This window comes from Pristis pectinata, chromosome 1 (assembly GCF_009764475.1).
Source record: "Pristis pectinata isolate sPriPec2 chromosome 1, sPriPec2.1.pri, whole genome shotgun sequence".
NCBI lineage: Eukaryota > Metazoa > Chordata > Chondrichthyes > Rhinopristiformes > Pristidae > Pristis > Pristis pectinata.
The window spans coordinates 54,962,554-54,986,790 of NC_067405.1; the positions used below are offsets into that span (position 1 = coordinate 54,962,554).

Genomic DNA, 24,237 nt, shown 5'->3' on the forward strand with positions numbered 1-24,237 from the left:
TAATAGGCAGGTACATTAATTGGTGGAATATGATTAGCAGTGTCTCATATGATATGTCCTGGGACCTTAACCAGTCATTGTTCTTATTAACAGCTTAGATTTTAGGATGGAATTGCACAAAAAGCACGGGTTTGCTGACTACAAAGAAAGGCAGTATTTTAAGCAGTGCAGCTGGAAGCATAACATTAGGCAGAAATAGCAATAGGCAATTGGGCAAAGTTGTGACAGTGTAAACAAACACAAGACCTAAGACTGACAGAACAGAATGCATTACAAATGATGCAAAGTTGGAAATAGTGGGAACTAAAGGAGGCATGCTCTAAAGATTAGAACCAGACGGTTCAGACGTGAAGTTAGGAAACACTTCCACCCAAAAGGGATGGCAGAATTTTGGAATACCCTTATGCAAATAAGAATTGATGCTAATTCAGTCGTTAATTTTAAATCTCAGATAGACTTTTGTTAACTAAGGGTATTGATGTGAATTGCACAAAGGACGATAAGTGGAGGTAGGTCACAGAAAAATAGAATAGACTTGAGGGACCCTTGTTCCTTTTTCCCGACTCTCTTTAACTAATGAAATGACACTAGCAATTTTGCAATCCAGAGGACAAATCCTGAAGGAAGGGAATCTGTAAGGACATGACTAAGGCATCTGCAGTTTCCACCAAGCTATTTTAAACCTCTGGCGTGAAGTTTGTCAGATAGCAGATGTCTATCATTCATCTTATTGTTTTCCTCCATTTCTGTTTTTTAACCTAACAATTCCTGTAAGTTCTTTGCCTTGAGTCAGAGAAGGTGCAGAAACTGTTAACCAAAAAACAATAATAGCAAATTAGAGTTCAGATATGCATTCTGTAGGAGAGCCCACCATTTGATGATCTCTTCATCAGCCAAAATAGTAAAAATGCATGTTACTGTTAATAAATTCAGGGATCATCTCCATTTAAATCCAGAGTGAAAGCCCAGTACACAAGCACGTCACATAAACATCTGAAACAATAGTAAGTCATTAGTTTAACCAAATAAAACCTTTCAAATGTTAATGCTGGCATCAATTGTTGGCTTACAGTTTTCATATTCAGAGTTTGCCAAGTTAGCTTGAACTTTCTATGTTTAAAAAAAGCCTAATAAAAGGAATAGTCTGTGCATAATGTGCTGAGAGGGGGTGTTGTGAAACTGAATAAGGTTTGTTATATTTTCTAGAATTGCTTTCTGTAATGTACTCTTCACCTGTCGTATGATAAATGGCAAGTCAAATGAAGTAGAAAGAGCTGAATGCTTGTGATCACTTGCATTAGGCCGGCAGGTTTGAATCAAGTTATGCTGACTGTTATTGAAGTTAATGCAACAGAGATGTGTCTAATAGCTTCTAGGCTGTATGACAAAAACCGTCCAGTTAATGTCAATTATCTCTTTGTTGCTCCAGATTCCAGCCTCTGCAGTTTGTTGTGTCTCCACCTCTTACACCATTAAGTTCGTGACAGAGTGAACCTGAGACAGGGTCCTTGCAGGATTCCCTTAATATGTATTAAAACTGATGAAAGTTTGTCTTAAACTTCGAATTGTCAACGTTAAGGCAATTCTTATCCTGAATACATTGGGTCCCACGGTCTGCAGCTAAATCCTTCACTTGGGTGTTTACTAACAAAATAAAACGTGGCATAGAGCACCAACATCTGTTTCAAAGTAGCCTTTGACATCAAATGCAGGGGGTCCATGGAAGTGGTTAATAAGTTCACACACAGAGCTATAGAATTGTACATTTTGTATCAGCCTATCTAGCACCACCCCCGCCCACTCCAAGTCTTCAGAGAGACCTCCCTCTCAAAGCGAGATGTTACCACATGTGCTCCGCAAGCAGCGAGAAAGCTGTTGGACTGCAAGAGAGACAGACGTACACATTTAGAAAAAGAAATGTATTTTACTTTCACTGTGAGGGAGACTTTATAAATAGAGGCGACAAGCAGTCCCTGCAGCTAATGCTCAGCTGGTAATAAACTGACTGGATTGCAATTCGTCGCTACACTAGTTATGTTTGGTATTCCTTCCACCAGCCTCCCACTTGCTGCGTCCTCCCACGCCAGGATCTGCGTCACGCTGCCCGTGTGGGAGTGAGTATGAGCAAGAGCGGAATATCCCATACAGCCCGGAGGGGGAGGAGGTTGTGCAGAGGCTGTGTGTGAGTGTGTATGTATGTGTGTGAGGCTGACAGAGTGGAGGAGGAGGAAGAGAAGAAGAAGAAAGTTGAGGGGTGGGGAAGGGGAAAAGAAACAAACCAAGAACCATAGCAGCGTGGGGCGGGCTGTAATTAGAGCCGCGGGCAGGGCGAGAGGGAGAGCGTGTCAACATCGCAAGAGTGAGTGCAGGGAGTGGGATCCTCCTCCTCCTCCTCCCCCCTCTCCCTCTGCCCCACGGTGTTCGAGGCATTGGCGCGATCAGAGCCGCCGGGACGGCAGGCGACAAAGTTCTCAGTTGGCTCCACAGCACCCAGTTACAACAGCAGAGAGTGGGAGAGACTCCTAGTGCACCAGGTAGGCACGGGCGTCATTTCTGCAGCAAGGCTTGCTTGCACATGTTGGGGCTCTGTTCTGTCAATTCTGACAGGGCTGTGTTAACGTGTACCGGACAAATGTATTCTTTTAATTTTTTTTTGTGAGGAGGGCAGTGTTGTGTGGTGAAGATTATCACTTTTTTCCCCTTTCTCTCTCCTTTTAATCCCGGTTTGTGCGGTCCTTTCATGCCGGAAGGAGAGGGTGGATTTCGTAGTTGTGTGGGTGATTCCCAAAGAGCTCGAATACTATGGGCTCAAGTAGGCGTGAAAGCTGCAGTAGTGCGAGGGAGCGGGGGGAAATAATGGAAGAACCGACTGGGTTATATTTAATTGAAGCCTATTTACCAAATAGAGCGAGCTTTTAAATGTTGTCACGTTGTGGGTAAGTGTTTGTATCTGCGCAGCACTTTTTAAGTAAGTGGCACATTACTACCGAAAAGCGTCTGATCAGACAGACGTGTCTTTTCGGTTCGTTTTGTACATCGTCCTTTAAAAGAAACGATAGAAGTTACTTTGATTCGTTCAACCCTATATAAATATCACTTGACAGTTCGCAGTCCAGTGAGGTGGAGCGGATCTAAGATTTGATAAGGGATCCTGCGTAAGGTGCTTCTTTCAATCAAATCTTGGTTTGTTCGAAATTGACTGGAAACATTTGGGGTGGGGGGAAATAGTGTACGGGAGATTGACAACCGAAACTGCGACTGAAGGCCTTTCTTTTCCTTTAAGGCAGAATTGTCGGTCTAGCTTGGGGACGAGTTGCACAGTGACCACTGCCTGTGTGTGGGCAGCTGCTTGATGTCAGGTTTTTGCAAGAAGAAACTCAATTCCCTGATCTCTTTAACTGCAGCAGTAACATGAAATTTGACGTTGGTTAACCGGTTTCTCCATCAGCTGGTAACTTTCTCTTCCCAGGACCCCCTCTCCCTTAACTGTTACAAAGGCTGTTATGCCATATTAGGGTAGGTTGTCAAAGTGTCAAGGGAATTGCTCTTGACCCTATTGATTAGATCCACTTGAAGAATTGACACTGGTACCAAATGGCTGCCTGTGCCATAATTTTTGTGACGGGCATCGAAAATTAGCTTGTACTTAACGGGTAGAGTGATAAGATGAGAGGCAAGTGACCTAAGTGCTGAAATTTATCTCAGCTGGGCACTGAAGGCAGTAGTGGAAGTTCAGTCAGCTTTGGACAATTTAAGGGGAGGGTGGAATTGGCAGACTTGCATTCCATGTTGTTATCAGTGATTCTGGCTGGTGTGGATATTAGGTGAGGGCAGGCATGGACTCTGCTGTCATGTCTTCTGGAGAGGGGAATGATACAAGTTGGTGGGTGAGGAAATAAACTAAATGATCAGTTATGTTTGTCTAGGACTTAATCAGATTGGCACCGATACGGCAATAAACTGTCACAGCTACCCATATTTCACTGTGCAAATTGAGAAATGGAGATTGTAAAACCAATGGCACAAATCCACATCTGGCACCAATGCCAGTCAAGGATATTGGAGCTGGTACATACATCATCAATGTTGCTTTATTGTTCATTTGTAAATCACAGGCATACTCTTATATATTTGCCAAAATGTACTTTGGAGTGCAAAGTGTAAGCAAAAAGTGATTCTATATTGCTGCATTTAGTTCATAAGTTATCAAATTTCCATTTTGTCATAATGAAAATAGCAAAATAATCAGTTCAATATAACAGTAGGGAAAAACAGAAAGACAGGGTCATATTTAAATGGTGATAGTTTGGGAAATGTTGATGTACAAAGGGACCTTTGTATCCTTGTACGCCAATCAAAGAAGTCAAACATGCAGGTGCAGCAAGGAGTTTGGAGGGCAAATGTTATGTTGGGCTTCTTCGCAAAAAGGTTTGAATACAGGAGCAGGGATGACTTTTAATAGTTACACTGAAACAAAAACAGAAAATGCTGGAAAAACTCAGCAGGTCAGGCAGCATATGTGGAAAGAAGAACAGTTAATGTTTCAGGTCTGTGACTTCCTGTCAATTGTACTGGTCCTTGGTGAGATCATGGCTGGAATATTGACCACAGGTGTGGTCATCTTGTATCATGGTATTCTTGCCACAGAAGGAATGCAATAAAGTTAATCACACTGACTCCTGGGATGGTAAGACTGTCATGTGGGAAGAGATTGGGTCAACTAAGCCTGTATTCACTACAGTTCAGACGAAATGAGGCGATCACATCGAGAGGTACAACTTTCTGGTGGGGTTGTACAGGCTGAATACAGGATGGATATTTCCCTGGCTGGGGGATATGTAGCAAGGGTTCACTGTCAGGATTTGGGGAATATATTAATATATTTAGGACTGAGATGAGAAGGAATTTCTTCATTCACAATGTGGTGAACTTGTGGAATTCTGTACTTCAGGAGTCTGTGGAGACCAATTTGCTGAATGTATTTAAGGAGAGATTTCTTGACACAAAAGGCATCCAGAGATATTGGTTGGGGGGGGAGGGGCGCGCGCGCGCGCAAGTGGAAATATGGTATAGAAATAGGAGATTAGCCAGGATTGTATTGAATGGCAGAACAGGCTGGAAGGGCCAATTCCTCCTATTTTTCTGTGTTTCCATATTTTGAGCTACAATTTAATATTGAATAGTATGCAAATTTTAATTGCAACATAAATATTCCTCCAGCTACTTTGAGCAATTTATCTTGTACATCACCCTAGTTAATTGTTGCAGTAATTAAACCAAAGTTGGCACAGTTCCTACTTCATCTCTCGATGTCACAAGTTTGCAATGGTGAAAAAGGCACAAATGTGTAAAGAAAAAGTCGAGAAGAAACATTCCAGTTTAAAAAAAATTATTTTGCGACAGTGTGGAATTTTATATATTTACTTATTTTTGCACCAACTTTTCAAGTTTTACATCCACATTTGCAATAGAAATATTATAATTTGTCACAATGTAAATTCACCCTCTCACCATTGGTGGTGCTCTATAGCATCTGTCTATAGTTTCCCCACCCCACCATAATTAAACATCCCTTCCCCCTCCACCCCTTCACCTTCTTTGGACTTTGCAATAGCGCTTTTAGTGTTCTCAAAACTTCTTTCAAAACTTGTCTATGTTTTGATATTTAATGATAAGTAATTAAGGCTGTCCACTGAGGGAAAAAAAGAATTGTTTAATTTCTCAATTAATCTAATAATCTTGGATTCAATTGCATATTTAAGTAATACAATTACTGCATCTGTATGACTGACGATGGCTTTTAGTAATTTTGCTGTTATTGCATGGAATCGATTTGCAAAGTATTTTTAAATTGTTTCTAATGAAAGCTATTGGAGCTCAATTTGACATGTTATAACTTACTATTTTTCTAACTGATGAACAGTCAAAATGTCTTTTAAAAGTAAACTCCCATTCATGTCTCACCTTTTTTGCTTAATTCAATAATGCTGTTGTTCACCTCATCCTTTTGGATTTGTGATGAATATTGAATCATGAGAACTTTGTTTACATGTTTTATTTGCTTGACTGTTCTATTTATTCTTCTAGCTGTTTCCATGTCCAGCTTTGTTGCATCCAACTACTTTAACCTACAAAGCCATCTGATCCACCTTGGCAGCTTTGACCACTTAACCTGGTATTATACTTTCTCCTAGACTGGCCACCCTGGTTCATACCTTACCTGCTGTGTGACTAACAGCCTCCTTTACATACTGTTTTTATGACCTGTCCTTGTGCATCCCAACACTAACAGTTGTGTGGCTATGAAAGAATGAATACAAGGGTGTGCACCGAAGGATCTGCTGCTATTTGAACCAGAATCATATAAAATTTGGAAAAAAAAATGACACTTAATGATTTCTGAAAATCAGATTTATTTTTATTAAAAAGTACTTCCATAATTTTCTGTGATTAATGAATTATAAACATTCATTACCAGTAAAATCAAAGCATTAATCATTGGGAATTAGCTACAATAAATCAGTAGCCCCCAAAATTTGAGAACAGGAGGCAGTTGGGTGATGTTTGAAAAGAAGTTCAGAAAACTGTATTTTCCTTTTGAGGGGGGGAAAAAGTACCTCCATAATTTTTGTGATTCAGAATTTATAAACATCGACAAATAATTGACAACCATAAATGGAGTATAATCTAAAAATAATTTTAAAAATATGATTTTAAAATCAGTGTCTGCATCTACTTTATATTTTAAATTCTCAGGTCAGATTTTGTTTCCAAAATAATGCAGAAACTAGTGGTGCCACTGTTATTTATCTGTAAATATACAGCAACTTCAGAGAACCCAGCAACATGTTTGAGATAACAACCTGTCCATGGGATTCATATGACTTTTTAAATTGTTGAACCTTCACTTTGTTGATTTGATATTTGGGTGGTGAAATTCTTCTCGTTTCTTTTTGCCAAAACCCCACTACCAGCCCTACTATCTTAGCAAATTGGGAAATCCTATTCAGAATCTATTGCTGATGTTTTCTGCCCCAACTATTGTCATCAGGGATTCCATTTCGTTTTCTCTTGCAGCCTTTCAGTGCAGTCCAAGTCTCCCATTATGTACTATATGTTACAGGAATACTCAAGCCCTTTCCTCCTTTGCAGATCAGTTACTTAAGGGCCCAGTCTCCTTCAGTAATTGATAGAATTTACTTCTGGCTTTAGCCCCGGTTCCAACCAACATATGTGTATATATTCATAAAATGCTGTGCTTGTGACTGCTTTAGTCTATTACTTCACCAGCACTCTTTTTTTGAATGTTATTCACATGAAAATCTAATAATCTGGTAAATTATGCTTTGTAGCTCAAAAATTGCCCCTGATTTGGCTTTGTATGATTACTAAGATCAACATGTCTACTGAACTTGATTTTCGTTGAGTTCAGTACTTAGGATGGAAAGGGTTTTGAAATTATGGTAAATGAAGCTGGGGATAACCTGTTGAACTATAGCCTACTGATGCAAAGACCCCAGGCAAGTTAAGAGGAAGAACTAGAAAGAAGAGGTAAGTGCAGACCAGAGTTCTGAACCCTATTGTTTCTTGCCTCAGAGAAGAAACTTTACTGAAAGTGTGATACAAATAGTACATTTGGTAATGCTCCAATACAGTATATTTGGCAATGCTCCAATTGTATTTTTTCCCACAGTCAGCATCATTATTGATGATTTTTTTTGGTTTTTTGTTTACCCTTTCCTGGTATTGACTAATGTTAAGGAGTGAATGGTGACAATGGGCTTGAGTGGCTGAATGGGCCAGTTCCATTCCGGTGCAACATGGTTGGAAGGAATTGTAGACTGCAGATTCCCTTTTGTTGTCACATGAGTAACAATATCAAAAATTAAACTCTAATATTTTCTAAGTATGAAAAAATGCTGTAGTTGCATCCAACTAAAGCATTAATACCTCAACATCATATTGTTTTTATAAGATGCCCCATGGGTTTCAATATGCTAATCTAGTGATAGCTACTGGCACTCCTTGGTAGGAGCATGTATCATTTTTGCCCTGTTATTGCTTTCTACAGTAACATTGGTTTAGAACTGGGAATTGAGACAATTATTCACCTTCATGTTGTAATTATTCAATCAGCAAAGTACAGTACAAAGGAAGGCTATTTGGCCCATCAAGTCTGTGCCAGTACTTTTGTAGAGCAGTTTCAGTTTCACTTTTCCCACACCCCTGCTTCTTTTTCTCCTTCATCATTAATCTAGTTAAATTTTGAAGATGATTGTCCTCCATCCCATCAGGCACTATTCCAAACCCTAGCCACTTGTGGCGCAAAGAGAAGTTTTTCCTTGTGTTGTCTCTTGTTCTATTGTGTCTAGTCAATCACCTCAGACCTGCGATACCTTTTTTAAAATATCTTTTGCTACCAATCCTCTGCACAGGTCATGTTGCTGTACAACACAGAAATTTCAGTGATTCCTGGTTTGCAGTGCCAATGTATTGAATTATTGTTTTTCTTTGGAAAAATACCACTTTGTCGCTAATTGAAATGTGTAATTAATTTTTTTATTATGTGAAAACAATATTAAAGCACAACATATTAATTTAGTTACCACATAATTTGCATCGCGTAAAACGGTGGTCAAGTTATCAGGCTATGAATTTTAGAGAACGCCTATGCTCCAAACAAGAGGAGCCTGTCTCATGCCACCTACACACAGCAGAGGTGGAGTGTGGTATGAGCGTAGTCAGAACTCGCTGTGTAAAGAACCAAAGTCTGACATTTACTCTTGCAGATGTTTCTTTTTATTTTAACTTTCTTTAAACACAGGTGCTGCAGTTGGTCATGGCAACTTCATTACCAAGGACCCTTGGTGAATTGCAACTCTATCGTATTCTGCAGCGAGCCAATCTCTTGTCTTATTACGATGCTTTCATTCAGCAAGGCGGAGATGACGTGCAGCAGCTCTGTGAAGCAGGGGAGGAGGAATTCTTGGAGATCATGGCCTTGGTTGGCATGGCTAGCAAACCTCTGCATGTCAGGAGGTTGCAAAAAGCTCTAAGAGACTGGGTGACAAATCCTTCTGTCTTTAATCAACCACTGAACTCTCTTCCGGTCAGTAGCATCCCACTGTACAAAATATCTGAGGGCTCAGCTGCCTACCCTGGATCAAATGCTAACAGTCATGAAAGAAACAATAACCTTCGGGAGCCTCCTGTAAAGTTTCCAAAATGCTTGGCTGCCTTGTGTGGACAGGGAGTGGGGCCAAATAAGCCTGGCTTAGCAGGGAGTTCACCACTGCAGATACCTAATGAGCCACGGTTCTGGCAAGGACAGTCCACAACTGAGAGTGAACATAGTCTTTCCCCTGCTGATCCCTCGTCTCCATCCTCGCCAAGGGAAAATGGTGAAACTCTAGATGCTGCTGCTGTCATTGCAATCACAGAATCTGTTGAACGTTTGATTCAAGGCATCCGAAAAACAGACAAGAATGAAGTGAAAGAGTTTTTAAGAACCAATAAGAAGTTAGCAAAAATGATCAGTCACATCTTTGACATGAACGATGGTGACCCTCACAGAGAAGAAGAAATACGAAAATATAGTGCGATATATGGACGGTTTGATTCCAAAAGGAAAGATGGAAAGCATCTTACACTTCATGAGGTACAGGATTTTCTTCTTGTACTCCACTTGTTCTCTTTTATAAAATTTGTAAATTTTGCAGTAGAATAGGTGAAGCCCAAGATTGCTGTAATATCAATGTTGCCTCAGTTGTCAAACCATGCTAAAGTGCTGTATTTGAAAATGGGCAGGATTTCAGCTCCCGCCTTAGTTTAGAAATGACAGATCTTCATGCATATGTTCATAGTGGGTGGGAGTGTTGTCTGTCTTGGGTACTCGGATCATTTACTGGAATGTGCAAAGCCTGTAGTTTAGTTGTTAATGTCACATACTTGCTTTCCAATAAAAGTTGGGCTGAAGCATGAACAAAACAATCAATCTCATTATAAAAAATTGTGACTTTAAGATTCTCACAGATCATGTGTATGGTCTACAAGGAGGTTTTTCAAAAATGTTCAAGAGTCTTTGTCATCTACCTGTAATGCATTCAGCATAAAATTGTAGACTTTGGACAGATTAAACCTAGCCCAGCTTACAGGCAACTTGTTTTTCTTCATTCACCCAAACTGTTTTTCTGGATGTGTTTGGGTACATCTGCAGATGCATCTTTTATAGATTTTCCCTTGCCTTTCAATGTAACCTTTTCCCTATAACTTACTGATATTACAAGCAGGTAATGGAATATCTGAAACCTTGCTGCGTTTTTGGAAGTCATACTAGAGTAGGACTTTCGCAGTGAATGGTAGGGCCCTGGAAAGTGTTGTAGAATGGAGGGACCTAGGAGTACAAGTAAATAGTTCCCTGAAAGTGGCGTCACAGGTAGACAGAGTGGTGAAGAAGGCTTTTGGCATGCTGGCCTTCATCAGTCACAGCATTGAGCATAGAAGTTGGGATGTTATGTTGCAGTTGTACAAGATGTTGGTGAGGCTGTACTTGGAATTGTGTGTTCAGTTTTGTTCACACTGCTACAGGAAAGATGCAATTAAGCTGGAAAGAATGCAGAAAAGATGTATGAGGATGTTGCCAGGACTTGAGGGACTGGGTTGTAAGGAGAGGTTTGGCAGGCTAGGACTTTATTCCTTGGAGCATAGGAGACTGAGGGATGATCTTATAGAGGTGTATAAAATCATGAGGGGCATGGATAGGGTGAATGCACACAGTCTTTTTCCCAGCATTGTTGAATCAAGAACTAGAGGGCATCGGTTTAAGGTGAAAAGAGAAAGATTCAATAGGAACCTGAGGGGCAACTTTTTTACACAGAGGATGGTATGTATATGGAACGAGCTGCCAGAGGAAGTGGTTGAGGCAGGTACAATAACAACACTTAAAAGACATTTGGACAGGTACATGTATAGGAAAGATTCAGAAGGAAATAGGTCAAACACGGGCAATTGGGACTAGCTTAGTTGGGCGTCTTGGTCAGCATGGACCAGTTGGGCTAAAGGGTCTGTTTCCATGCTGTATGATTCTATAACCGATGTGACCAATGGTGGTCTTGTAATCAATGAGATTCACTGATTGAGAAAGAAAAGGAGGAACAACAGAGAAGTAGGATCAATGTAGGTAAGGTTGGGTATGGGAATGGAGTGAAAGATTTTTTTAAAAATGCAGCCAAAGAAAAATAAAAATATTGTTAAGAAGTGAGATTCCACAGTTCAAGTTGCCCACTTCTTGGGATGAAGAGATGGAAGGAGATTCCAACACTTGAAAACAACTTGGGTGGGAGTGGGGTGGCCAGTACTGATTGAGTAGTGTGTCTAATTGGTAATTAATGCACAAATGCAGCAATTTCATGAAATTACAAAAGGCAAGCTATTGTTTTTGCAAGACTAATGGGTATTGGTGTAAATTACCGAGCAGCATGTGACTTTTGCCATAGCACACCCTTCCTTTGCCACAAGTTGTTGAGGAATTGTACGTTAATAATGGTGAATTCCATTAAGCTAACTGTAATTATGATGACAAAATCTAGCCTACTAATTTAATGTGATGTTACACTTTATTTGATTTTTCCATATTGTTAGCTAATAAAATTAAATTGTATTGCTTTTTATATTTAAAACTTGTATCCACAAAGTTGTTCTATTTTTTTCTTTCAACTGCATTACATTTTTAAAAACTTTTGTATAATCTTAATCTTCCCATCATATAATGCTGTTTTAAGTGAGGAACTCCATATTGCAGCAAAAGTTCCCTCCACATGTAAAGACACAAATAACTTGTTTGTTCCCATTGACATTCCTTAACTCCAGCTTAAGAAGAGTAATTTATACTGCACGAAAAGTAATATCATGCAGGCTTTTGGAAAACAATCTGCTATAACCAATTGTGATCTAACCTTGGAAGGAGATCTGAAGCTACATTATAGAAGTATGTTCTCACAACTTTAGTTTTATGGTATTGCATGGCTTTAATTCAGTTATGACAAAGATGGGTTTTCTTTCATTAAACACTTTATTGAAAGGCTTGCTGTTTCTTGGCAATTTTATCCCCTTCCCTCCACAAGAAATATTGCTGAGGCCCATCTTTTTTTTTACAACCATTAAACAAATGGACTTCCCAAAGTCAATAGATAGCAATCAATGGAAGAACTTTCGTTTTATTTCCCACCACTAACTTTTGTTGATTTGTGTGCAAGTTCTTGATTACAATCTATAACACTTCATCCTGTTTCTCAGAAGCACCTCAAAGTGATAGTTAGTGCAGTTACCATTAAAGTAGCCCCTTTGCCACAGACCCAGCTAATATTAGCTGACTCATTATAGTTCAAGGATCTAATCTTTCTACTACTTATGGCTCAACCACTCAGGTTTTAGCCAGCTGAGCCATCAAAGTAACTGTACAACTCATAATTTGGTGTTTTCTGCAGCTAACTGTTAATGAAGCAGCCGCTCAACTTTGTACGAAGGATATTGCTTTGCTCACTCGGAGAGATGAACTATTTACGTTAGCTCGACAGGTCTCCCGAGAAGTAACCTACAAATATACTTACAAAACTTCCAGGTGGGAACTTTCATTTTAAACTACATTTGTATGTTCCTATCTAATCTGACAGTGTAAATTATTAATTATTAAAGCTATACATGTTTACTTAACTGCAGGTCTAGATGTGCAGAACAAGAGGAATCGTCTCCCAAGCGTATAAAGACCGAGGTAACATATGATTTAGTATTTTATTTGCATCTTTCCTACTTTTTCTGTTCATGAGTGCAAGAGGTATGTAATGAAGTTTAGGTTCTAACAGTTTCTCGATGACACATTCAAGTAGTATTATTTTGCAAAAAGTCAGGGAGTTTCATGTTTATATGATACTCTGGTTTTCGAGAAGTAAAGTGGAGAAAATGTGCTAAAGTACAAAAAAAGAAATCTTTTTAACAAAAAAAAAGAATGTTGCCACCCTACAAAATTAGGCCATGCATGGGTGGAGTTTGCTGTTCTGCATTATGAATAAGTGATGGATTTAGTTCTTTAAAAAGTAGTCCTTTTGCCAATGAAATTGTTTGTATTTTCACAATGCACACATGCAAAATCTGGACCTCTATACACTAATTCACATGTTTGGGGCTCGCACAAAGAACAGGGTGTGGTACGATTTAATAAAATCAGAAATCCTACAGAGTATAATAACTGGGGCAAAGGTTACATATACAGTTAAAGTTGTACAGCCTGGAATGTATAAAAGAAAGTAAGGTCATATGTAATGACTGTAGGATCACAGTTATTTAATTGAACAGAACGCAAGGATGTGTTAGTTATTTTACATGATGGTTGTCAATATTGTGTGCAAGTATTATATATAACCAAGTGTTATTTACTGGAACTAAAAGCTGATCATACCACAACTATGATGGTATTCTCATGCATCAAATCATTGTTTCCAACACAAAATTTTCAAAAAGTTCCTTATTTTCAGCATGTATTAAAACAACATCAAATACTTCAAGATTAGATGGAATTTTTAAAATGTTTTTGATTGTTTCAGACAACAATCTTACTGGTCTTGGACATCAGAAGTACTTGCATATATGTTTCCTGAAGGAAGCTAAGGGAATGGAAGTTCAGCCAGGAAGGGGAAACAAAAAAAAAGTTTAAAAGTGTAGATTTTGAAAGGTGGAGTGATTTGCAGAGGGAATGCCAGGGAGTGGGGTCAGGGCGGCTGAAACATTACAAAGCTGGTGAGGAGGGGGGTATGGGGGAGGGGGAGTGCTGTTGGGGTATCTGGGGAATAGGACAGATTGAAGTAGAGATGATGTGGAAAATGCTTTTGCATAACTTGCTTTATTTGATTGTATAAAGAATTGAAAAGCCATTGCAGAAATGGTTTAAACTTGTTCAGTTTCTAAGGTATCTGCTGTTTAGTAACTGGGGCAAAGGTTACATATGCAGTTAAAATGATGCCCAAATAATCTGTAAATGCTAACCAATAAAATGCAGATTTGGGCTGACCAGCAGTCAAAATATCACTCAGGACAGTGGATACCTTCTAATTTTACATTCTGGATTTTCTCAAGATTCACTATCCAATTTGTGGAATGCTGGAAAGGTTCCTTCACAGCATACTTGTCATTGGGTTTAACCAAGTGGCCTGATTTACTTGAACCTGCATATTTCACTTGTGTTGCTTCTGGTAATTTGTGGTTGGTCTACCAAAAGGGATGCTTTCCAGAACTAGACACACATTGGGCAAGGTTCCATTTATCCTATGAATGTAAGTGTCCTGCTAATAGTAAATCTTCACAGCCATTTTCTTTTTCTATTAGGTACATGGTAGTGATCCATCACTTTGTTTATATATGTTAATACTGTTTAGATTGGGGACTGCTTTGAATATACAGAGCTGGCTGGCATTATTTTTCTATTCTTGTGCAGCCTGTCTTGTTAAGGAGTGATTGCAGAATGCAAAGTCAGTCATTCTTGTCAGATTCCTTGTTTGCAATCCAAACACAAGCTTGTTTAAATATTTTCAATCCATAAATGGATTTTTTCCCCATTGTCAATTTACTGATTTTCATTGCCTTAGCTTTCAGTTGTCAACAAAATTAACTACTGGGCTCTATCTTTGAGGAAGTTGAAATAAATCATTTCAAATGTTGCTTAGATTTTGCTGATGTGTTGGCATTTTGGATACTACATCAAATGAGCAATGATGTGTTTAACCGGGTTGAGAGGATGTCTCCTATATTAGGTGTCCATGGACTTTGCTGAGTAAAAGGATAAGTGTGTATTTGATCTTGGCTGTCTTCTAATTCTCTATCCCAGTTGTATGGTTTTATTTGAATGGGAGTTATATTTAAGTATGCTTTGGGTACTAATTAAAGAACCAGGATCTGAGATTTTTGTAGAAGTTCCCCTTGGGAGACTGGATAGTACTGAGCTCTCTAGCAGCAATAATTGTACATAGACTGTAGGAGTGGATTTGAAGGACTCGCTCACCTTTTCCCTAAGATGAAATTTTGGGGGTCCTTTCATGATTTCACCAGCCAGAATATTCTCATTGTGCAAAGTCAATTGTTTTTCTGTATCCTCTCAGAACTTAAATATGCCCATGTTATTATGGAGATGTCATGGGAAGAATTGACCTGCATTTAGAAAAGAGGGCTTATAAATGTGATTTCCAATTAGTGCAAGAGAAGAATATCTAGCTTGTGTGTAACTTTGTTGTACAGTGTTTCCTTCCCCCAGATTTATAACCAATATCTACCAATGCACAGCTTTTTATTAATGGCCAGATTCACTACCTGAAGCACTCCTGAGGGCCACCCGTGCAAATGTCCTCCATAAAAGTCTTGAACTTCTTCAGTGGTCCATGTCATTGTTGTTCTGTGCCTTTTAATATTGGGCTCCTTGTGGATTTCAGTGGGGGAACAGCAGTTCCCCAACAGATCTGCTGGGGGAATCTGAAGGTTGATCCTTTGCCAGGTTAGATCTTTTGGTATTGGTTTATTATTGTCACTTGTACCGAGGTACAGTGAAAAGCTTGTCTTACAAACCGATCATACAGGTCAATTCATTACACAGTGCAGTTACATTGAGTTAGTACAAAGTGCATTGAGGTAGTACAGGTAAAAACTGTAACAGTACAGAGTAAAGTGTCACAGCTACAGAGAAAGTGCAGTGCAATAAGGTGCAAGGTCACAACAAGGTAGATCGTGAGGTCATAGTCCATCTCATTGTATAAGGGAACCGTTCAATAGTCTCTCCACAGTGGGGTAGAAGCTGTCCTTAAGTCTGGTGGTACGTGCCCTCAGGCTCGTGTATCTTCTACCCGATGGAAGAGGAGAGAAGAGAGAATGTCCCGGGTGGGTGGAGTCTTTGATTATGCTGGCTGCTTCACCAAGACAGCGAGAGGTAAAGACAAGAGTCCAAGGAGGGGAGGCTGGTGTCCGTGATGCGCTGGGCTGTGTCCACAACACTCTGCAGCTTCTTGCGGTCCTGGGCAGAGCAGTTGCCGTACCAAGCCATCTCTGGGTCATGTTCAATGACTCCATTTGTTTCACTGGATAGGAACAGCTCCAAGTGAGACATGTAAATTTTAAGTAATTTATATTTTTTTAGAACTAACTTTGTTAAGTTAAATATTGTCAACAAATCTACCTAAATATTTTTGTTGTTTTTCATTTTAATTGTTCAAAAATTGATTTTTTTTTAAAAAAATTGTTTTTGAATATTCTTAACATCTGAATGTCAGACATTTGGAACTTCTGACTTCTCTGACAGCCACTGAGTCTAGGGAACTCTATAGAACTCTAGTCAGGCCGCATTTAGAGAATTGCATGCAATTCTGGTCACCTCACTGTAGGAAGGATATCGAGGCTTTGGAGAGGGTGCAGAGGAGGTGTACTAGGATGCTGCCTGGATTAGAGGGCATGTGCTATCAGGAGAGGCTGGACAAACTTGGGCTCTTTTCTCTGGAGCAGCAGAGGCTAAGGAGTGATCTGTTGGAAGTGTATAAGATTATGAGGGGCATAGATAGGGTGGACAAGCAATATCTTTTTCCCATTACTGAGTGATCCAATACCAGAGGGCATGCATTTAAGGTGAGAGGGTGTTCTTTCAGAACAGACTTGAGGGGTACTTTTTTTTTAACTGAGAGAGTGGTGGATGCCTGGAATGCGTTGCCTGATAGAGTGGTGGGCGCAAAGTCATTGTGGGCTTTTAAGAGGGGCTTGGATGGGCACATGAATGAAAGGAAAATAGGGGGATATGGGCATTTCTGTAGGTAGGAGGGATTAGCTATATCGGCACAACATTGTGGGCCGAAGGGCCTGTTCTGTGCTGTACTATGTTTTATGTTCTATGACTGTCAGTATGTTTTTAAGGGTGGGGCTTGTCACTTGCTGCAAGACCTCACAGTACAATAGGGGCTCTCTAGCCCAACCCAGGATGTTGCTGCTGTTAAATGCAGGCAGTTTGCACACTGCCTAATATTGGCTGATGATGTGTTGGGTGTGACCATTGGACTGTTTGTTGTGCAGCATTAATTTTGCAGATCTTCATCCTGAGAAAAAATATTGCAGACTTTCTTTTTATCGAGCTGATTCTTTAAAAATTCTTCAGCATGCAGTGCATTTCTCAGTTGTGCTATATGTTGGGTGTGCTGTTTCTCTTAAGTTGCTATGAGCATAGGCAATCAGCGTAAGGTGGAACCAGAACGAAATTTCAATCCTTTATTGAGGCAGTAACTCTCACTGAACTGCAGTGCCTGGGTACAACAATTTATCAGAATTTGATTCAAACCTATTCTTAAAGGTACCCTACACTATAGAAGTACTGCAAATTGCCCCAGATTTTTGTGGTCAGTGGTGAATGAATGGTGTTTATTAAAAGTTATGCGTGCAGCTGCCCACAGATTTTCCGTGGGTTTTTAAGCTGCATCTTTATTACTAGAGATCTTTTTGGTATGCTGCCCCATGCAGAGGATCAACGATATATGAGTAAGCCAGGCAGTCAGCAGCATGTCTTTTTAATTAGTCCAAATAAAGTATCCTCACTCTAGCAGGTAACCTAGGCTGGAAGGTTTGCATCAGAGTAATGAAATGTATAAAAAAAATTGTTCTGAATATGAAAGAATAAGAGGAAACAAAAGATAGAATTGTAAGTGATAAGAGATGAGGGTTAAAAAAAGTTAAACTTTACATTAAATTTCTAGCTATAATTGAATTTTGATAAGATGAGACCGCATCTGTAAAATTGAGTTTTATGGGCCAGAGAGATATTTGGCAGCAGTTGAGGGCTATCCCGCTAAATATATGCCTGATTTAACCAGCATATCTGATACATGTAATGGGTAAGTAATGCAACCTGGGTCAGATATGTTTGATTCGACCCACCACCTGCACATACCTCAGTGACTCATGACTTTTGAAGTCATGTGGTTCCTAAGAATCTTACAGTCTCAGTTCATTGCCCATCATGTAAGCAGAGCAGGCCTTTATACAGCACATCTTGGGGTGCTGCCCCCAGCACAGCCCTGTTGGCTTTTGACTGTCCACACAAACTGCTTCACTATTCTCAAATGTCTCTGATAGTGAGAAACATTTCAAAAAAGTTGGAATTAATTGATAACTGTAAATTCTTTTTTAAATTTACTGAATTTATCCAACAAGTTACTGTTAATTAAAATATAAATATGTCCTGAAATAACTAAACCTGTTTTTAATGGAAGTTGCTGACCCCCATTGAAATGAATGGGCCTAAGCTGGATGCATCAGCTGTGACTGGCATAAAGCTGAGGGGCCAGCTATGAGGTGTATCTGGCTCCTCCACGAAGGATACTGCAGATTCTATAGTGTCCCATGGTGCAGGTCAGATGCACTCACACCTGACCTCCAGCATGCTTTAAACTGTACTCCACAGGTGCAGAAATCCAGAATGTGCTGCTGTTTGTGGAATCACTAGCTGGCTGTCAGCATGATCTGGCCCTGTGTCCTTTGTGTATTTTAATGCTGACTTGAGTATAATGTTGTGTGTGGAGGGAAAGACCCATTCCAAAGCTTGCTCATTGAATATGTAGAGAGGACAGAAGTTACTATCTGACTTGCTCTGTAGTAACAATTAGTAGTGTCGGCCTTGCTATTATTCCTTGTGCCAAATTTGTCATGTTGTGTTTACTGAAGTCTATGGACCATAAGACATAGGAGCAGAATTAGACCATTCGGCCCTTCAAGTCTGCTCCATTGATAGTTGGCTGACATGAAAATTTTTTATAATGAAATATTTAACTGACTGCATTTTTTGCAGGATGCTTCTATTCACATTCAAGAATCGCTACAGATTTTACAACAGAGACAAGAGGGATTAAAGGAGCAAATGGCTCTTGCCAAGATGAAAGGTGATGATGCCATGGTTCGTCATATTCAGGTACAAAATTAGAAAATCGCATACAATGTTGAAGGTTCTAAGCTGACTTCCATATAAAACACAACTAAAAGCTTTCTTTTCTATTCCTAAATGTCACGAATGCTGTCATTTGGAACATGAAAGTGATTACAAAGCCTTCAAGTTCGATTTGCTTGTTAAGCCCTCCCTCATACGGTTTGAAGCTACTGCACTGCCTCTGCAGGCAGTGAGCGAACTTGACCTTAATGGTGCAAACCACAAGTTTTGGTTTCAGTTTTTTTTATTTAGACATCTAAGACACTTGTTTACCTCATCATGATGGCAAGGTTTTTCGACAAATATCGTGCATCTCATTGTGGGGCTGAATAATATGTAAGTAGAACTGTTCCCATGGTGGGAATGGTGATTTCTGCACAAGGTGCCTTGCTATTGCTCCTGTTGAAGCACATGCACTGTAATGGTTAGAATCTGAATTTTTGGAAGAAAAAAGGAATCATTAACCAGCTTTGCCCAAATAACCCACGAGTTGAGCAGGGATTTATGTTGCCTGGCATAATGACATGTATATTCTCGAAGTTTAAATGTTCAAGTGTCATTATTATTTTTTAATTGGTTGCATTATGAATCGGCCTCTCTTCCAGTACTTCAGTGTCGTGCTTACGGCAAATGGGTAGCTCTCGAAGCATACCTTTTGGCTCTTATAAAGTGTAACTTTCAACTTTATACATGGTTGATGAGATATAATTTCACAAGGCAAATAAGTTCTTCAGCCTTGTTGCTTTTCAAGTGCATAGGCTACAGATATCATTTTTTTTCCTCCAAGTGAATCACATGGCAGTGTGGAAAATCTCCGATTTTGTTCACTTGCCAACCATACTTCAGTGAAGGATGTATCTTATACTCTCAGAATACCATGCTAGTTGTGTGGTGCATATGAACACTTTATGACCATATGTAGTGCAGTATAATGTTATCATTATTCACCATTGGAAAGATTAAGGTCTTTGTTTACACCAAGGCTCCTCACTTCACGTGGAGGTGCTTTGAAAGATAAGGAAAATGGAGAAAGCATAAGGAATACAAAAGTGGAGGAAGCTAAACTGGAATATCATTTGAGCAGCAGTGCTTAAGACCTATTACTGGCTGGTTATTAATCCTTTGGTAAACCCACATGTGCGGTAGCATATTTTTAATATCACCCTGTGGATAAGAGATTTATTTCCCCAGATGGCACCAGCTGTAGAATTTTAAACAGTGAAAGTCAAGAATTAGTTAGCCTCATGATAAAGAGAAACCATTTCCAAAGGGTCGCCAAGTAGAGCAACAATTAGCACTGCTATCTCTCAGCTCCAGGAACCTGGCTTCGATCCCTACCCTGGGTGCTGCCTGTGTGGAGTTTCCATGTTCTCCGTGACCACGTGGGTTTCCTCCCATGTTCCTAAGACATGTTTGTAGGTGAATTGGCAACAGTAAATTACCTTGAGTGTCGGTAAGTGGCAGAATAATCAAAGAGGAGTTGACAAACAGGTGACAGAAAATGAAGTAGCAGGGCTGCAGGGAAATAAAGGGGAAATGGGAACAGCAGGGACATGATGGCCTGAATAGACTCCTTCTGTGTTGAAATATCATGTTTTTTTAACTCTCCTGGTTCATACTTCTTTGTTAAAGATTTCCAGAAATGCTCTATTTTATGAAAATTTTACTTAAGATGTTCATCTTGCTAAACAACTGGAGAAATAGCATCTCAATGAAATATGAATGGCAAATAGTTTCTGCAGGAATTGGATGCATTTTCAGAATAGTTTGAGTTTTAATTAAAGTTTATATCATTTGTCTTGAGACTTGTATAACATATATTGATTTCAATCTGTATTTTTTGAAGTGCTTACACCAAGTTTTATGTCTAACACAGTTACAGTTCATGTTCTGGATACCTGCTTGAGTGATGGTGTCCACTTGTATTGTCCACACATTTTTGTGATATTGTGAATTTTATGGCTTTTCACTGATGCTTCCATAGTATACAAGTGGAATGTGCCGTTCATCTGTGCATTATGCAGAATTTTGTGAAAGGTATATAGATATAGCAGAGATCAATGTTAGTTCTTAATTTAGTCTTCACTGACTTCCTTCATCCAGCAAAAAGAAAGAAAAATATCTAATTACACAAGCAGAAATGGACACTGAGAGTGAGTGTTTGAAGTAATAATAAATTTAAAGTAGCTCAGGCAAAACTGTTTCAAATTTACACCTTGTATGAAGTTTGTATGATGGAGATGCACACAAGACCAGAATGGGAATGTTGAACATTGGGCTCAGTTTGAGAGCCTTGTATATGCTCTATATTGCTGTTATCAATCTAGTTGGTTAAGGGAGTGAATTGCTTAAACAAAAACTGAAAACATTGAAAATACTCAGTAGGTCGGGCAGCAACTGTGGGAAGAGAAACAGCGTTAACGTTTCAGGTCAGAGACCCTTTATCAAAAGAATTCTGACAAAGGGTCTCCGACCTGAAACATTAACGCTGTTTCTCTTCCCACAGATGCCGCCGGACCTACTGAGTATTTTCGTCATTTTCTGTTTTTGTTTTAGATTTCCAGTATCTGCAACTTTCTGTTGATTTTTTTCAAGGGTGTGAATTGCATCCAATAACATAAATTTCATACATATTTTTCCAGTGAAGTGAAACCATAAGTGTGGTACCAATCAACATGAGTTTATTAAGAATTATATTTGACTTATGACAGTTTCAGTACAGGTTGCTTTCCAGGACATGGGCTTCTGCTGTTCTATTTATGTTTCCGTTTGTTTAGTTCAGATTATGGCAAAGCTGTTTGAATGTACAGTGCCAAATCTTGCCTTTATTGCAGCAACGAAGACAGTTTAATTTACTGCTGAGATAAGAAAGCTGGATTTGAGTAAGTGAGGGAAATTGATGCTCCCCAAAAACAGGCATTGATAAAGTATCTATATTGACAGTATACCATTCCCCACCCATATTTAAAGTATACAAGCCAAATTGGAGAAGTTTGGTGCTCTGTAGAGTGGTGTCAAACAAAACTCTTGAGATAAATCTGAATTATGCACATACTGGATTGGCAGCACTTTAAGGGTATGCCGTATGTGCATGCAGACACAATTTTCCCACATTTATGCATTTGCTGTTAAACAAGGAATCCTGGAATATAATCCCCAGTGCATTAGTAAAATTCCAAAATCCTATGTAATTGGTTTTTAAAAAAACTTATTTCAGTTGCTGTAAATAAACTGCCCTGCAGATGACCTTTCTGTCATTATTCCAAGGGACCAGCTTTTCTCCCTTGGCTATATCAACAGGGACATTGGCCTGTTATTAATATCCACAAAGACCCTATCCATTTTCTTCCTCAATGTCTGGGAGATGGGCAAGTTGTGCCCTTTAGGAAGCTTGTAACTGCTTCAGCATTCTTTAGCTTTAGGATAGCTACATTCTATGGATGTGTTTTGCATGACCCCAATGATCTAAGATGGGTGAACAGCTTCAAAACTCAAGGAAAGCTGCATTTAAAAAAAAGAAATAAAATCACAACTATATACTGGTTCTGCTAAATGCAGTTACTTGTTTCCATACATTTCTATTTTGATCCCACCAACTATTTCATCACATTGTTAATCCTGAAACAATAGCTCATTTCTAGTATTTGAATAACAATATATTTTGACTTTCTCATTTCTCCTCCACTACATGCACACTGTTATAAGTGTTAGTCAGTTCTTCGTGGCAGTTTTTGGAAAACTGTTATCCCTGACTGAAGTGGTCTATATTTTCTATATCAGTCAGTGCATGACAAGTTGAACCACTTGCCCCACCAGAAGTATAAACTGGGTAATACTTCCTTCTCATTTTCTTCACAAGAGTATGGTTGAGGTTATTCTGTGTATTAATGCAAGCACATGATTTAGGTGGGTCACTAGCCAACTAGGTAACAAAGAAAATTGGGCTTTGGATTTATCTCACCTTGCGTTACAGATAGGTTGGCTGAAGACGGAAAGTTTGCTTTGCTCCATGTTGCGTAGGACATTTCTAGCTGATGTAGAAAATGAGGTTTACCAGTTGGAGATGATTCTGTACCAAGTAGCTCTGATGTTCACAGTGATGTACTTCTGGTCCTCTGGCTACCCTTGATCCATTTCCTCTGTTAGTAACTAATCATGCTGCATTTAATAAGTGTATGAGAATCTGCTTGGCTGATATTTAAAATGTCACACTCTGCTAATGATTCAGATGAGTCATACCTTTAGGCTGCTGATGGCACAATGATACGTCTAGTGTGTGATGCATTACAATCTGTTGCTTCCTTTATCATACAGAAATGCCACAACTGGGAAAAAAAAGTTACATTAATCAACAGTGGATGCAAGTTTTAACCTTTGGCTTAAACTGCCTTGGATTGCCTGCTTGAATCTAATTGCTTTGTCCTCAAGCATTCCTTGCATCTAAGTTTCTTGCACTCTGCTCTCTTGGAGAAAACCGTGGAATCTGTGTTCTTCCCTCACAATGCAACTAACACTTTGGTTTGAGCTTGAGCTATCCTATCAATCAAGACCTTACAGTGAAGAATTCTGTCTTTTTTCCCCAAACTGGTATACTGTAATTGAAATGGGAAGAAACTACAAGGTGAACAGAGGAAAGGATTTGAGGAATTGCTCAGTTTCCTTGAAGAAATGCAACATCCTCACTGACTCATGGAAATCTCTGGCCCATGACCATTGAAAGTGGAGAAGGAATATTCGGGGTGGTGTTATGAACCTCAATCACACAGGCCCTGCAAAGCACAAGCTAACCACCCACCTGTCCTGTTAACCACCAACAACCCAGGGTGGCACAGTGATGCAACTAGTAGAGCTGCTGCCTCCTAGTGCCAGATACCTGTGTTCAATCCTGACCTCAGGTGATGTTTATGTTTGCACATTCTCCCTGTGCTCTGGTTTCTTCCCAAATCCCAAGAATGTGCAGGTTAGCCAGGTTAATTGGTCACTGCAGGTTCCTCCTAGTGTGTAGGTGAGTGATAGAATCTGGGTAGAGTTGTTGAGAATGTGGAGAATATATATATAAAAAAACAAAATGGGTTTAACATAGGATTTAGTGTAAATGGGTGGTGAGGACTCATTGAGCTGAAGGGCCTGTTTCTGTGATGTGTCTCTCTACAACCACTTGCCCCATCCATGGGATAATATGCAGTTCCCATGTTGACCTCTTGCCCCCATCTCACCTCAAAACTGACAGAACCAGAGTCGAAGTA

General features: G+C 39.5%; 1 protein-coding gene across 3 annotated transcripts in view; it reads left to right on the top strand.

Annotated features, from left to right (window-relative positions):
• The first annotated feature begins 1,916 nt into the window (after positions 1-1,916).
• The window catches only part of nab1b (NGFI-A binding protein 1b (EGR1 binding protein 1)), a 33,908-nt gene continuing 11,587 nt past the window's right edge, over positions 1,917-24,237 (top strand). The window contains exons 1-5 of one of the 3 annotated variants that reach the window (XM_052018851.1): positions 1,917-2,114; positions 8,825-9,658; positions 12,486-12,619; positions 12,718-12,769; positions 18,857-18,976. In XM_052018851.1, the coding sequence (XP_051874811.1) occupies positions 8,840-9,658; positions 12,486-12,619; positions 12,718-12,769; positions 18,857-18,976 (1,125 nt within the window). In that variant the 5' untranslated portion in view covers positions 1,917-2,114; positions 8,825-8,839. Of the gene's footprint in view, positions 2,535-2,863; positions 2,937-8,824; positions 9,659-12,485; positions 12,620-12,717; positions 12,770-18,856; positions 18,977-24,237 lie in introns of those variants that run through there. The other 2 variants (XM_052018869.1, XM_052018861.1) reach the window with 2 other exon arrangements.